The following is a 14,633-nucleotide window of genomic DNA, read 5'->3' on the forward strand; positions in this document are numbered from 1 at the left end:
GAGGTCCCATCACACTTTTCTTTCCCACTATCATTTGCAGTTGGGTGGGCATTTTCCTCCTCCTTTGGGGTCACAGGGTGGTTCTGCTTCCCTGATGTCTTGAACTACATTGCTTTTGTTTATTGTATTAAACTTTGATTTGGTTCCGCATACTTGGTGTTTCACTGTTGTGTTTTGTTCCTACATTTGTGTATGGAAATAGTCACCAGGTTGCTTGGGTATTGTATCGTGCGATAAGGACTGCATTCAGGAAGACGGGCGAGGAGGTCATGGATTATGACTAGGGCTGTTTATGGAATAACAACCTGTGTTTGTATAACTATTCTTACACGCTACTAACAGATTATTTTATGAGCATCACATTTATTTAAATTTTTTTGGATAGCCAATTAAGGGCCAATTGAACTCTAAATCACAAGTCCCAGTGGCCTGCTTGGTAAACCATAGATAAGTTCACCAACACTGCTTGAATTTTTTGTTGAACCTTGTCACAGTCTGGGAAATCAATTCTATCTATCCGTAGGCATTGTGTTTGCATTCCACAAATGAACAAGTCTGATTGAAGTTTTTTCACGCCCTGCTTGGTTTACATTTTGCCAGCGTTTATAGATGTAATATGTAATATTATTTTACGTAATACATGTATAGTATTTGTTTCGTTGAAAATGTGCATTAGAAAATGATGCTTGCCTTTACAAGAATGTTAATTGACTAAAAATCAGCGTTTTCATTTTATCAAACCTTCCAGATTAAGGTCAGCTATCGGCCAACCAATTAGATCAGGTAAAGGAGGGAAGGAACAGGGGTCAAAACTTAAATAAAATAGTAAAATTTAATATGTGGATTATGACTAGGACCAGGGGCACAACAAGACCCAAACTTTGTGGCTGGGAGGGCTAACAGGTCAACCAAAAACTTCAAACGATGGGTGGAGCTATCCCTCGAGCCAATACAAGAAAATAGAGTGGTAAATCGTGCAGTTTAAACGTACTGGTCACCCAATAAAATTACAACAAACATGTTTTAGTAAACTTGACAACATTTGTAGGCTTCTGACAGAGATATTTGATTAGGGGAATGAGTGCATCGACAGCTACAAAGGAGCTTTTACAGCAGTTGATAAAAAGCACCTTAGAACCAGGTTTCACAAAGCTATCCCAAGACAACAACCCTATTTGCAAACTCTTTCTATGAAATGACAATGAGCTCATAAAATATTTTTAATTCCATCTTCAGAACGGCTCTCCTGTTTTACCGTTTTCAGTGCACTTGGGGTGAAGTTGTAACATAAGCTTGGTTATTTGAGGCTGCACGCGTACATATCTAAGAATATTGAGCTTAGTGGTTTAACACACCTGATTTAAAGATGTGTGACCAGCAAGTCAAGTGTTTGATTCCTAATGCATCCTCCATTCCTCTTGTGATTGAATAAGTGAATGTCAATTAGTTATCAGTATTACTGCCTGTTAATTACTCTGCCAGGAATCTACAATATCCTAAATGGAAGTAAAATACATGTTCCTTGCATATCACATTGCGCAGGTCTCAAATGCAAAGACTGAGCTACATTCTGGCAAAAAGGTAGTAGCCTTTAAATAACTTTGCAGTGTATGGTGTTCTAGCATGTAAAGAACACAAGTATTCCTTCAAACTACACAACATATAGAATTTGTTGTTGATGGTAAATGTCCTACAAAGAGGTCACCCCAAAAGAAACTGAAATTGTGCTTCTTCTCAGCATATGTTCTAAAAATAACAACTATGCTTTCAATACAGTTGTGAAGTTCCTAGAGTGTAATAGCGCTGACTACATCTACAACTCGATGACTGCCTGATAGAAATGGGGTTCTATAGTTGGCAGAGGAAGGTACCTTTGTCCAAGTAGAGACCCTTCTTCCTAGTCAGGGCAAGGGAGTTACACTCCTAAAATAACACCTGCTCACCCTCTTGGTGGTTTGGCACGAGCAGTCAGGCATATCTCAGAGGCCGTGTCTAAAGCATTTGTACATAACCAACAGAAATACAGTGAAAACACTACTAAAGGACAGCACACCAGTTTAGAAAAATATCTAATATTTTTATATATCCAAAACAAGACCAAAACGATAAGAATCCAACACACAACACTTAAAAAAATATACTTTGCAATATACCCTTAAGAGATATATCTCAAAAACACAGTTCGACCAAGTCGGTAGCTCCGTCCGGGGCTACCTCGATGCTGAAAACACCAGAGCCTAACAGTTCCAGCCGACTGCATCAGTACGGGCCAGCAAAAGCATGGACAGACTTGTTAACAGTACCTTTCTCATTGCGGCTGTCACGCTTGTGCTAGCCAGTCGTGGCAACCGTTGCGGTTGTGTTGCAAAATGGAAGCGGTGCAGAGTGCGGTGCCCTCTCGATGCTGTGCAGGCAGCCGCTCAGTGAAGATCGTCCAGACAGCATCGGTGAGACCAAGGCTTACGATGCAGGGCGAGGCGGTGCTCGATGCGGTGCTAGCAGGTTGCAGTGCAAGCGACAGAGCCAGTTAGCGGAGCTGGCATCGGTTGGCCCAGACGGCTGTGTGGGACGAGGCGGTGGGTCGTGAAACTTATGAGCGGGCCCCCAGCCATGATGTGGTCACGGGTGTCGAAGTCAGCAGCAGCGACGATGTCGGTGAGACCAGGATAGCGAGTTAAATCGACACAGGTCACGGTGCAAGCAGGGACTCAGCATCGGTCGTCTGTGAGACCAGGGTTCTGGTGCAAGATGCGGACGGCGCCTTCTGTGGTGCAGTCAGGACACAGAGCCAGCGACTGAGTCGGTGACGGAGTCAGTTGCGTTTCCCTTCTCATTGGCAACTGAAACAGCGGTTCCAGAAGTGGTACCCAGAGGCTGATGAAGTCTTTGCGGTTTGCAGTCCCTGAGACTTGAGAACAAGTGGCAAGCTCTACTTCGAGCCCTTGGAGTTACTCAGCACAAGTAAGAGAAAGTTCAGTCCAGTCCTGTCACTGCCCAAGGCAGAAGCAGCTACTCAACAAAGCAACAACACAGCAAAGGGGCAGCACTCCTCCTGGCAGCTCTTCCAGCTCTTCTTTTTGGCAGGTTACTTGATTCCAGTGAGTTCTAAAGTTCTGGGGTCTATACTCAAAATCCCTTTGTTCTCTCAGGCAGCGAGTGTCTGTCGTTAGTCCTAACCAGTTCTGTCATATCTGGCCCAGCTTCTTGGCAGGAGGTGGGGACAGCATTGTTCAAGGCAGACCAGGCCCATTCACGCGCAAGGAAATCTCCTCCCACTACTCTAAATGCAGCCCAGATCTATTCAGCGCAGCCCTGACTCGTCCAGGAAGGCACGACACACCTCGACTTCCCCAGTGGCTGTCAAAAGAGAATGCACATCTCCAGCCCATGTCGCTTCAAAGCCAGACAGTCAATCCACAAACACAGCAAAGGCACACAGGATGGCTAAGCAAAAAACCCCCTACTTTCTAAAAGTGGTATTTTCAAACACAGAACATAAAAATTATCTTTACTAAAAGAATCATTTTTACATTCTGAGTCTAGGCATACTAAGCTCAATTTTCCTATCTTGTCCCAATAGGAAGTTATGCTGATAAGATGTTATAAGTAACATTCCCATTCTTTCCTATGGGACAGATAGCCTTGCAGGGTTGAAAAACGAAAGTCACTGTAATTCATCACCAGGACATGTCACACATACCAGTATATGTCCTACCTTTAACATACACATCACCCTGCCCAAGTGGGTGTACTTGCTAGGTCGACATGGCAGTTACAAACTGCACACAGACCTTGCAGTAGCAGGTCTGAGATACCTTTTCGGGGCTACTCATATGGGTGGATTATGACGTACGGACAATGGCAAAAGTATCATCCTATATGGTTTAAGGAACTTGAAGCCCCATCAACAACATCAACAGAAGCTACAAACCTAGAAGTAACTTTTGATTCAGACATATCCTTGATAGCACATACAAAGTCACATAGAGTGCCTTCTACCACAATGAAAAGACCATGTCACATCTTCCAATACCTTGCACAGCAACAGAAACTGCACAACATCCCCACCCTTGTAATTTCCAAGCTTGACTATGCCAACAGCCTATACCTTGGTGCAGCCTCATTGATCAAACGCAAAATACAACTCACCCAAAATGCGCCCGCAAGGCTTCTTCCCTGCCTTCACCCAAGAGAATGCATGACTCTAGTCTTGCAAATCTCTCCACTGGCTACCTATAGATAGAAATGCAATGTTTCAGGCACTCTGCATTGTTCACTGAGCCTCCAAAAGAAAAGTACCAATATACCTACAAGTTAAATTCATGCAATATAAACCAAAAGGAGCACTGTACTACATGCTTGCACCACTTATCCTCATACCACCTTACCACAAGAAATCCGTAGGGGACACTGCTCTCTCACTACAAGCTACCAAGCTTTGGAAGTCACTGCCAGCCAGTATTAGAAGCACCCGGGAGCACATACACTTCCGAAGACAATTGAAACCATATCTATTTCCTAGATTTCTGCACCACCCACATTCCAGCAAAAGAACCCAGAAAACAGTCACCCCTCAAGTGCAATCCTAAATTTAACAACCCACGAATTGCAAACAGCTCAACCTGCAAACTGATTTTGATATGCGGGTAAACTTAGAAAAGCACTAAAAGAACTCAGAAAAGCACGTAAACTACGGATCACCATGGAACTATATAGATATTTACTCCATATATCCCAGTTTTGGCCCTCAATAATACTAAAACCGTAATATTCAGTGATCGGCAACAAATTGGAACTTATAAATCTTAAATACAAATGAGACATATCTGCTGTGACAGTCATCTATCACCAGCACTGTACAGTCAAACAAACAGCTATCACCAAATGAACAGGCATGGAATTAGTGAAGAGATCTGTCACACATTGCTGTACAATGTGGAGAACTTTAATATAGTCTACCACTATAATTCCCAAATATCTATATAATTTGATCACTTCTTTGCATCTCACAAAGCCAAGCAGATATGAGATGATAATAAAAATGCCTATCAAGTCATATCGCTCAACTGCTCTCTCCATCCAACCATGCCAACTAAGGACCATGACTATAAACAAAGGGCCAAATGTAAAAATTTTAAGGATTGCGCTTTCCGAATTGCGATTGTTTGCGAATGGCAATACGGAAATCAAAATTCCTAATGTATGAAATCAACTGTGTTTAATTTAGCGAGTCCTAACAGGGTCGCAATTAACCTACCTCATGAATATTAGCGAGGTAGGTCACAATATGTGTCCCATCAGGAGTCACTGCAATCACAGGAATGGTGTGCTGGGGTCAGCAGGCCACCATGTCTGTGATTGCTTTTTAATAAAGGAGACTTTTTCTTTTAAATGCACCCCATTTTCTTTGAAGGAAAACAGGATGCATTTAAAAAGAAAAATAGTAAACTTTGAAGTTGAATTATTTTTTAAGCATAGGCAGTGGTTCCTTGGGCCACTGCCTGCTCGTAAAAAATATTTGTTTTACATTCACAAAGGGGAAGGGATCGCATGGGGACCCCTTCCCATTTGCGAATGAATACCATCGCCATTAAGGTATCAGTAAAAAATGAATGTTTTGCAACCATTATTTGGTTTCAAAACATTCATACCTACCATTGCTATTCTATATTTGAAGGCCCTTTCAAATACCAAATTGCTAAACACAAATTGTGATTCCGTAACGTGCAACTGAATCGCAATTTGTAGCAAAGGACAAGAACCACAACACATAATTTCCCCACTAAATATATTGAAAACCTATACATGAAAGGAGTTGGGCTAAAATGCAGCCTTTTGCCACAGTGATTTTACCTGCTGGGATTTCTGGATGATAACATTTGGTTTGTTGTACCCTCACTCAGTAAATCCATGTGCGGGAACACCAGACCTCTCATAATTGTGCAGAACATAATGCTGCTTGGTGACCCCCCTTCACAAACTTCCCAATCAGGCATTGTGTCTTGCAGAGCCACCTTGCAAGGGGGCCGATAATAAAGAGAAAGTGCAACACAATGTGGCAAGAGAAGCAATGAAAAAGCAAACCAAGTGGCTGAGGGGTGGGGTGAGATGTATTAGAATAGATTTTTCCGATCTTGTTTAATTTTACAAGATCATTTACCATACTTTTTGCTACAAAAACAACTTTTCCAGACTGGATAATGCTGACCTTCAGGTGCATCTGACTGAAAGAGAAAGGAGGGTATTTCCTGGTTTTAGAGGTGTGTGCGGCACTGAAAGTTTGAGCCAGATGTCTGGCACTGGCTCAGTTGAGGTCCTTCAGACTCTTGAGCCCAAAGTGAGCCAAGCTTCCATGTGGCATCTACCTGCCACCCATGCTCAAAGCTCATGCACAAAAATATAAAAACAAATCAGTGACCTTTGATCTAAAATAGGAGAGAAACGCATAACCATCTAGTGACTGAATTGTAAAATGTGAAACCAGAAACCCTAGGATCAATCACTGCTTCCATGCTTGACCAAACCGAATGATCCTATGAAAAGAAAACAAATATCTCTATCAACACATATTAAAGCACTTTAAAATATGAGAGTACCATGATGTGCCCTGTACAAAAAAACCTCTTCTATTCGAGTCAATAGACTATAATGTTGCTTCATACATAACAAGAATGTTGGCCAAATATAGGGTACTCATAATAACTTACTGACCCTTCAATTGACTTGTGGCATTTTCATCATGTCGGGATCTAGGAGAAAGGCATGTTTCCAGGTTCATGTTTAATCAGTTTCATTCTTAAGGCGAGACTAGGCAGCGCTTGCGTGGTCTCTTTGAGATATGTTGTATGCACTTTTGGGCTTGCGGCCCTCCCATTGCTTTTTTATTCATTACTACAATTGTCCTTTAAAAGGGTTTGCCTGCTAGTGGTTAACCATTGCTCTTTGTCCCTTCTTGTTGTGTTTTGTTTCTGCCAAATTACATGTAGCCTTAATCTTTGCTGCTTATCTGTTCGTTTTTCTGCACTATTTTCTTCTTTGTTTCCTGCTTGTGTTTGTGGAGGCTTGTTTTTATTTGCCTTCTTGTTGCTTCTTTCCACCCCTGTTGGGCTTGCCCATCTCCACAACCCCCTCCAACAACACTGCTTGCCTGCCCCCACCATCTGTCCCAGGTCGCTGCTTGCCGGACCCACCTAACCCTGCAACGCTGCTTACCCGTGCAAACTCCCCCAGCACTGCTGCTTGCCCTCCCCAACTCTCCCCGCATTGCTGCTCACCCTGTCCCTCTCCACCCATCGCTGCTTGTTTTAATGCACTTCAACTGCTGCTCAGCAGATCATCTCAGGTACTTTAGGTGACAGAAACGCTTCAGTTTCCAAAATGCCTCATGGACCTTCCAAAAGAGAAAGTGAAAGTAAGTGGCATCTGTTGAACAGAGCACTGATGCACTTAATTCCCGCAAGTGATAGACTTTCCTAGGTACTACTGGCTTTGAATATGAAACTTTACAATGCACACATTACAACGCGTGTCATTACAACAAATTTTACTTTGGGGAATGTGTTGTAATGGATTATGCGATGTAATGACGTGTTTTAATGGATTTCGCGTTGTAAAACATTGGTTGTAATGACACGCGTGCGTTGTAAACCATGTTTCCCACTGGCTTTAAGTCTCCTTTCCCTAGGCACACCGTGGGTAGGATTAGGTGTATGCTGGACCTCACTGTGGTCTTCTGTGGATGTTTGTCATTTTAAAAATTGGGATCTAGCATACCAAATCAAAGCTGAAGCACAAAACTGATGGGTGGTAAAGCACATTGTGAGTGTGACAGGTGATAGCGCTGCCAAGTGCAGAGGGCCAACACAACTTGTACAGTGCCTATTATTTTGCAGATACACTATACTTTTGCGGTAGGCGCCCCTTCTTTAATAAACTGTTGACCGTGTTCAGTGTGACTGATCAGCGCTTTGATGGCTGCAAAAATGCACTCAACTCATAGACATTCTTAAAACCCTTGCTTCTGGTGTGTGATGGCATTTCACAGAGTTCTTTTTCTTAAATAATCCCCAGACTGCTCTCTGATTTTAAAGTGTGGGTTGGTAATAGATTTTTTGTTCTGCCAATCTAACTATGCAATCAAATATCCATTATGTTTTTGAATCCTGTGTACTGCAATCTGGCGTGGTAAGTGAGCATGTCTTCCAAATAAACCAGCGAGAGGAGGACCACGTTAGTTATGTAAACTTGGCAAACTCTGTGCATTTGGAATGTCTTAAAGCAGAAAAATGATAAGATTCACACGTACCGACGGTTGTTTTGCGTGTGTTTGCTTGACACACTAGGAAGTTCAGAGCCTTGCTGCACATTCTCATTACCATCTTTACGTTGTGTTTTTGTCACTTCTCGGTGTTTGGAAGAGAAGACCCCAGCTTCATTTCAAACTGTTTAGTATGAACTGATTTGCATTAGTGTTGTTTGTAATCTTTTGGCACAGAAGCACCATACCTTTTTCGAACGTGCTAGAATCCGTAGAGGAGTTTGTCTTTACTATGATTGCTAACCTGTGGTTTGATTTACTATATTTTTTTTATTTTATTTTTTTAATTTTCGGAGGTGGCCTGGCCTTTTAGTACCACCACAAACTCTTTCTTTTGCCGTCTTTGTGCTCTGCATTTCTGCTTTGCAATGCCACTGTGGGTCATGAGAACTGCTACAATATGTTTGTTTTGGAAGGTTCCAGGGAAATCCTTCACTACTGTTTATTATGATAACAATAAAATACCACCCCCCCCCTTTCTGCTGGTGCCCTTAGGGCATTCAATTTAATTTACAGCCTCATGGGTTGTGCAAAGGATGCATCCCTAAAAAGCATGTGTTGCTCTTTTATGGCAGCTCCCCATCAGTCAGATCAGCAGGCAATCTTATTAATAACTTTATTTGTTTTCAGTGATTAACCCAACAAATTATAATTGGCATTCATCAATTAAGATTTTTTCTTTTCTTCTTTTTTTAGTTGGTAATTGGTTTGTGCAGATGTAACCATGGACTGCTTTTTTCTTAGGCTTATTGTGTTTCTGTGTTTATCTAGGTAAAGGTTTCACTAGTGGAAGACGATGTAAACACTTCGCATATGGGTGATTGGCACAGTGTGACCTCGTAAAACAGACTCTTCAGTTTTGCCATATACATGTTGTGGTCTATGGGACTTGCATTTCCTGAAGGAGTGTTGGTATCTTAGATGATATGTCATATTGCTGCTACCATCAGATTTAGCGGACTGTAAGCATGTTGAAAGTTTGTTGGCCTAATCCTGCATACACGAAACACACTCTGTAAATAGTGTATCATGAGCTCAGTGCAGCCAGACTGTAAACAATGCATTATTCATTGGGGGCTCTTAGTGCGATCATTCATTGGCCACACTCACTGGACAAGCGCACCCTAACACACATACACTGTAAAAATCAGAGTGTTAAAAATTTATAGCTTTTCAATCCCTGGCAGCACAGCACCCACAATAATGTGTTGCATGGCTATGCACTTATAAGGTCCAAAAAAGGTGAGACCTATTGGCTATGCCATTGCTTGTTAATAGAGGCCCCATAATGCATGCTGTACTACGGTGAAACACTTCCACATGTTCAAGAAATACCCTTTTTGAATTTAACCCCTTGTGCGCTCATGACGGAACCACGCCGTCATGAGCCACGGGCGGCGTGTGCTCATGACGGCGTGGTTCCGTCATGCTGCGGCCATTGGCGGCCGCTCCTCCCACGCGGCTCTAATTCCCCGCCTGTGCGGGCGAATTAGAGAGTGGGCGGAGTCGTGACGGAACCACGCCGTCATAAGCACAGCTCGCCCGTGACTCATGACGGCGTGGTTCCGTCATGAGCATGGCGGCGCCGCGCTCACCCCTCACCGCCCCAACGCTGCGGCGGAATTCGCGCCGCAGCGAAGGGGTTAAATGATATCTGTAGCAGATCCGCATAACAAATACTTTCTAGGCCCGATTGGTGCACAGGCTCTTAGAATCCAGTAGAACCTTGACTCACCTCTAACTGGGCTCTCCCTTCCCTTTTGTTGGCTCACCCACCTCTACCTAGTTTCTAAAGGCAAGGGAGAGGCAGACAGTGAAAGTAGAAACAAACCTCTCGCCAGGGTACCTACTACCTTAAAGAAATGTAGATGTGTGGATTTGGTTAATCACTAAATCTAAAGGCTTCTTTGGAGCCAGTATATAACTTTAATTGATTTAATCATTCAAGGCTTAATGGAGACAAAGATTTATGGTTTTTGAGAGGTAATGTAAGGCTATTATCAGCTGAGTTTAGAGTATGTAGTTTTAAAAGAAACATTTAAAAAGGTTTGCACTAGCATTACTAAAAATGTATATTGTGAACACACTTGTTTGATCATACACACTAAATCTTCCTGCACTTTTTGCTTCAACCTATCATACACTGTGTGTAATAACATTTTAAAATAATGACTTGTATGTTTACAGATAAGTCACTGTTACTCAGTGAAACAACCAGGATTCAATTCTGCTTCTCTCTGGTTACACACATGGACATCTGCAGTGATTACAATAATCAATTGAGCTTTCATAAAAAATGCTTTTTTATGCATTTCAACCTCTGCATGAGCTGCAAAATACTTTGTAAGAGGCTGTCAATTTAATTCAATTCATAATCTTTATTCAACATATGTGTAGGTCGTAAAAGAAACATCAGAAGTTAAGACCGCCAAATATAAAATACAAATAGATAAAAACGACAACAGGATGTGCAAGTATAACTCTACAATGGACATGCTCTAAGAGAGAGACAGTTTGATCCAATGCAATGAATTCATGCTTATGATTAAGACTTCCTCAAACCTAAGACATACATTCAGATAAAAATTGCAATACAAATTATAAAACAATACAGAGACCAATGTACAGTTACACTATCATTGTTTTTCTTGCTCGAATGGTTGATTTAAAAAAAAGCAGTTACACAATAATACATTTCAGGTGAACTTTAAAACTGTAAGTAAAGCAAAGCTACTCTACACGGTTGGAATCCTAGTTCACATAACAAGGGCTTCAAAAAGGGCTTGCTTGGCAAACTGAGCAAATTGCAAAAAAGAGGCTGTCATTGAGGTCCCATCTCATGCGCAGTCCAGCACACATTAGCTAAAAAATGGTGTGTGTCCAGGAAGTTGCAGCAGCCCGGGCTAAGACACATGATGTGGGCAGTGGGGTGGGTGGCAGAATTTTCTGAAGCCTTCCTAGCCCAGTGGGCATTGTGCGCCTGTCTAGTGTAAGAGTGGATATCATGAGGGAGAGAGGGATGAGCAGCACAAAACTTCAGGGAAGATGCCCCACAGTCAGGACCACTGGAAATATGTGATTCAACGGTAGCAGCATTGTTTTGCATAGTCATCGATTTACCATACAATCTGCCATCAGTTGCATAAAATTGCTTCTACCTCAAATGGATCAAAAGTTACTATACATGAAGTGATACCTGTTGCCTCTTAGTGGAAGGCCCTTACAAAAGGTTGACCGGTCAACTTTTGGTAGCTTATTCCTGTATTTGAGTGTTAAAGTGATACTAATGAGGTGAAATCTTTGCTATGACAGTGTTTACATGGATGAAAATGAAAAAATAATCAAGTAATAATACTCAGTGGCGGCTGGCATGCAAAGAGAATAGTGGGGGGTGAAATAATAAAATAAATAAAAAGTCATTCCGTTTATCTTCTTCCTGGCGCAACATCCCCCTCCTCACTTGGCTCTTCTCTCCGGATGGGCAGTCAGGCTCCAGGAAACTGCAGGAACCAATCCTGGTGCTGCTCTCATGCTTAATGAGAGCTGCACCAGGATTGGAGGGAGAGCCCTCTCTCGTCGCTCCAAAGGGCACAGGAGCTCTATGCTGACTCTAATCCAGCTTTTTTAAGACAGCTGGTTTAGAGACATTTGAACTGCGCATGTCTGGTTGGTTATCGCAAGAAGGCCAACCAAAAATACATGCACATTTTAAATCTAAGTGCCCTGTCTATCACTGTTAGCTGCTGCCTGATTGGCGAAAGCAGATATCAGAAAGCTCCCCCCCCCCCCTCCTGGCACTCGGCTCGGGATGGTGGTTTGAAAAACAAAATGGTAATAAATTAACTTTGTTACCATTTTATTTTTCTATTATTGGGGGCAATTCTTTAGTGGGATGACGCTCCTCTGCATTAACGTAGGAGCCTCCCCAGGCTAATACTGTCACAATGTGTGCTGCATTACGCTGCACAATTTATATTTTCTTGCAGCATAATTCAGTCAACCATGGTCCTCTTCTACTGCATAATTCTGGTGACCCTACTCACAGTTCACCTTGAGCATGTTAGGCAAATCAGTGGGTCCATGTAACCATGTCTAGATGGCTTGTGGGAAGCAGTGCACATACTCACTCGCTGATTAATTTGAGACTGTGGTTTCCGGTGCTCGACACCTGCACTTAATTATCAGCACCCACTCTGGTGACAGTCCACCACATGGTGGCGCTGATGTGCACAACATCTGTGTTTATTAAGTCAAATGGTATGAAAATGAATATTACCAGCCTCTCATCCCAATATTATAGCTTTGTGTGGCCTGAAATAGTCTGAATTGTCGCACTTGTAGGAGTGCAATGATTAGGTGCTAAGTTGGTACTTTCATTGGCAGCATTGGCAGGGGCGACGTGTGGTTCAGGCTGTCCTGGTACTTAATTTTTTTACAAATTAAGCACTGTACTGACTGCATGTCGCACCTAGTTAGGCATGCTGCTGAGCCCTCACTGGCTAGAGGTCCATAATGAATATTTAAATCGGCATCCACGTGCGTTCTCTGTGAAGCTTGGGTAGTAATTGCATGCAATGTAGATAGTATACTGCCTTGCAGTAACATAAATACCAACAAATCATTTTATTGTACTACAGAGAACTACTGGACACAACCTGTCGCCTTGCAAACACACTGAAGAAGCATGGAATACAGAAAGGAGACCGCGTGGCCATCTACATGCCCGTTTCGCCCCTAGCCGTGGCTAGTATGCTGGCATGTGCAAGAATCGGCGCAGTTCATACTGTGGTCTTTGCTGGATTTAGTGCTGAGTCCTTGGCAGGAAGAATCAATGACGGTGAGAGATGCCATTCATTACAAATCATGGTCCATTGTGCAGGAGTAATGTAATATCTTACTCAAACTGTTGTATTGAGTATGTTTGTATAAAGGTAGCTTCTTTAATGAAATCTGTGCTTTGGCTGTGTTTCTCCACGCCCACGTCTGACAGAGAAGGGAATAATTGGCACAAAATCTAAGTTTCTGCGGCATGGTGTGGACTTCATAAAAACATGTATTGTCTACGCCAATGCACATGAACCAGCTGAGATCTTCGGTTACCCCAGAATTATTTCAGGATGTGGAAGTGAGGTAGGAGAGTTCTTGTTTACATGACCAGTGTGCAAAGTCTCCAATATCTACCCTTTCCTCAGAAAGCAATGGCCTGATTCACAAAGGTAAACGAGGGCGAAGGTCTAACTTTATGGCTTGCGGTATTCACAAAAGGCATTTATGAGTAGTAAACATAGACTTTTGTCTCAGTTAAACTTAAGTTTTTGTCTTAAGTTTAACTGAGACCAAAAAGTTCAACTTAAGACCAAAACTTAAGTTTAACTGAGACCAAAGTCTTACTTTACTTTCCGTAAACGCCCTTTGCGAATACCGAAAGTCATAGACTTTTGTATCAGTTTACCTATGTGAATCGGGCACAATGTGTCTAGCCAACCCTGCATCCCACAGATTAGTCAGTTCTTATCACCAACCTACAAGTAACATGTATCCGAATGTTGCTCACTACCTTCCCGCACAGGGATGGACGCCTTTGCTAAGCCATGCCTGGTGGCTTAGCGGACTGATGAATCCACTGTAGAGGCCTATGTTCGACCTCATGGTCACAGGTGCAAATCCTTCTGAGGTCAATAAAAATGAGTACCATTGATTTGGATAACAATAAACATCTGTTATTCAGCACCAATATACTCTTGGGTGAGCATACAGATGTTATGTTATTATTTGCCCTTTAATCTCATGCTACTATAAGGGAATTATGATAAATATCCATCAAACCCGTATCTACTGCTAGTAGGGGAATTAAGGGTAAATGTTTCTATTGAACTGTATCTGTATCTATCACCATGAATGCTAGTTGACCTTACCAAGATAAACTGAACCACTCACTCGTCTCTGAGGAGCATACACTATGCAAGGGCAGCACATCAGATAAAAGATGATGGCCAGCATTAGAACTTCTTTATAACTACTTGAGGTTGGGGATGAAAAATGTGCAGTCAACCATGACTTGCCTTCCGGAAATCTGGATTTAGTCACACTATTCAATTTGTAATTTCGGGTATTTGAGGCTCTCATTAGGGTAACACTGCGGGCAAAGCACACTCGAAAAGGGGAGATACTAAATATGCAGGACACGTTTGCAGCCCCTATTAGTCAATCTAATTTTAGTTAGTTTTAAAACGCGTTTTATGGTATAGAAATTGAATAGATATTGAGCAACATCATGATTTTTGTAGATGCAGATTCATGAAATCACATTGAAACT

General features: G+C 42.3%; 1 protein-coding gene across 1 annotated transcript in view; it reads left to right on the top strand.

Moving 5' to 3' along the window:
* Nucleotides 1-14,633, top strand: part of ACSS1 (acyl-CoA synthetase short chain family member 1) — a 1,009,364-nt gene that overhangs the window by 350,792 nt on the left and 643,939 nt on the right. Inside the window, exon 3 of the mRNA XM_085612062.1 lies at nucleotides 12,955-13,154. Within this exon, the coding sequence (XP_085468188.1) occupies nucleotides 12,955-13,154 (200 nt within the window). The remainder of the gene's footprint in view (nucleotides 1-12,954; nucleotides 13,155-14,633) is intronic.

This window comes from Triturus cristatus, chromosome 6 (assembly GCF_964204655.1).
Source record: "Triturus cristatus chromosome 6, aTriCri1.1, whole genome shotgun sequence".
NCBI classification, from domain to species: Eukaryota; Metazoa; Chordata; class Amphibia; order Caudata; family Salamandridae; genus Triturus; species Triturus cristatus.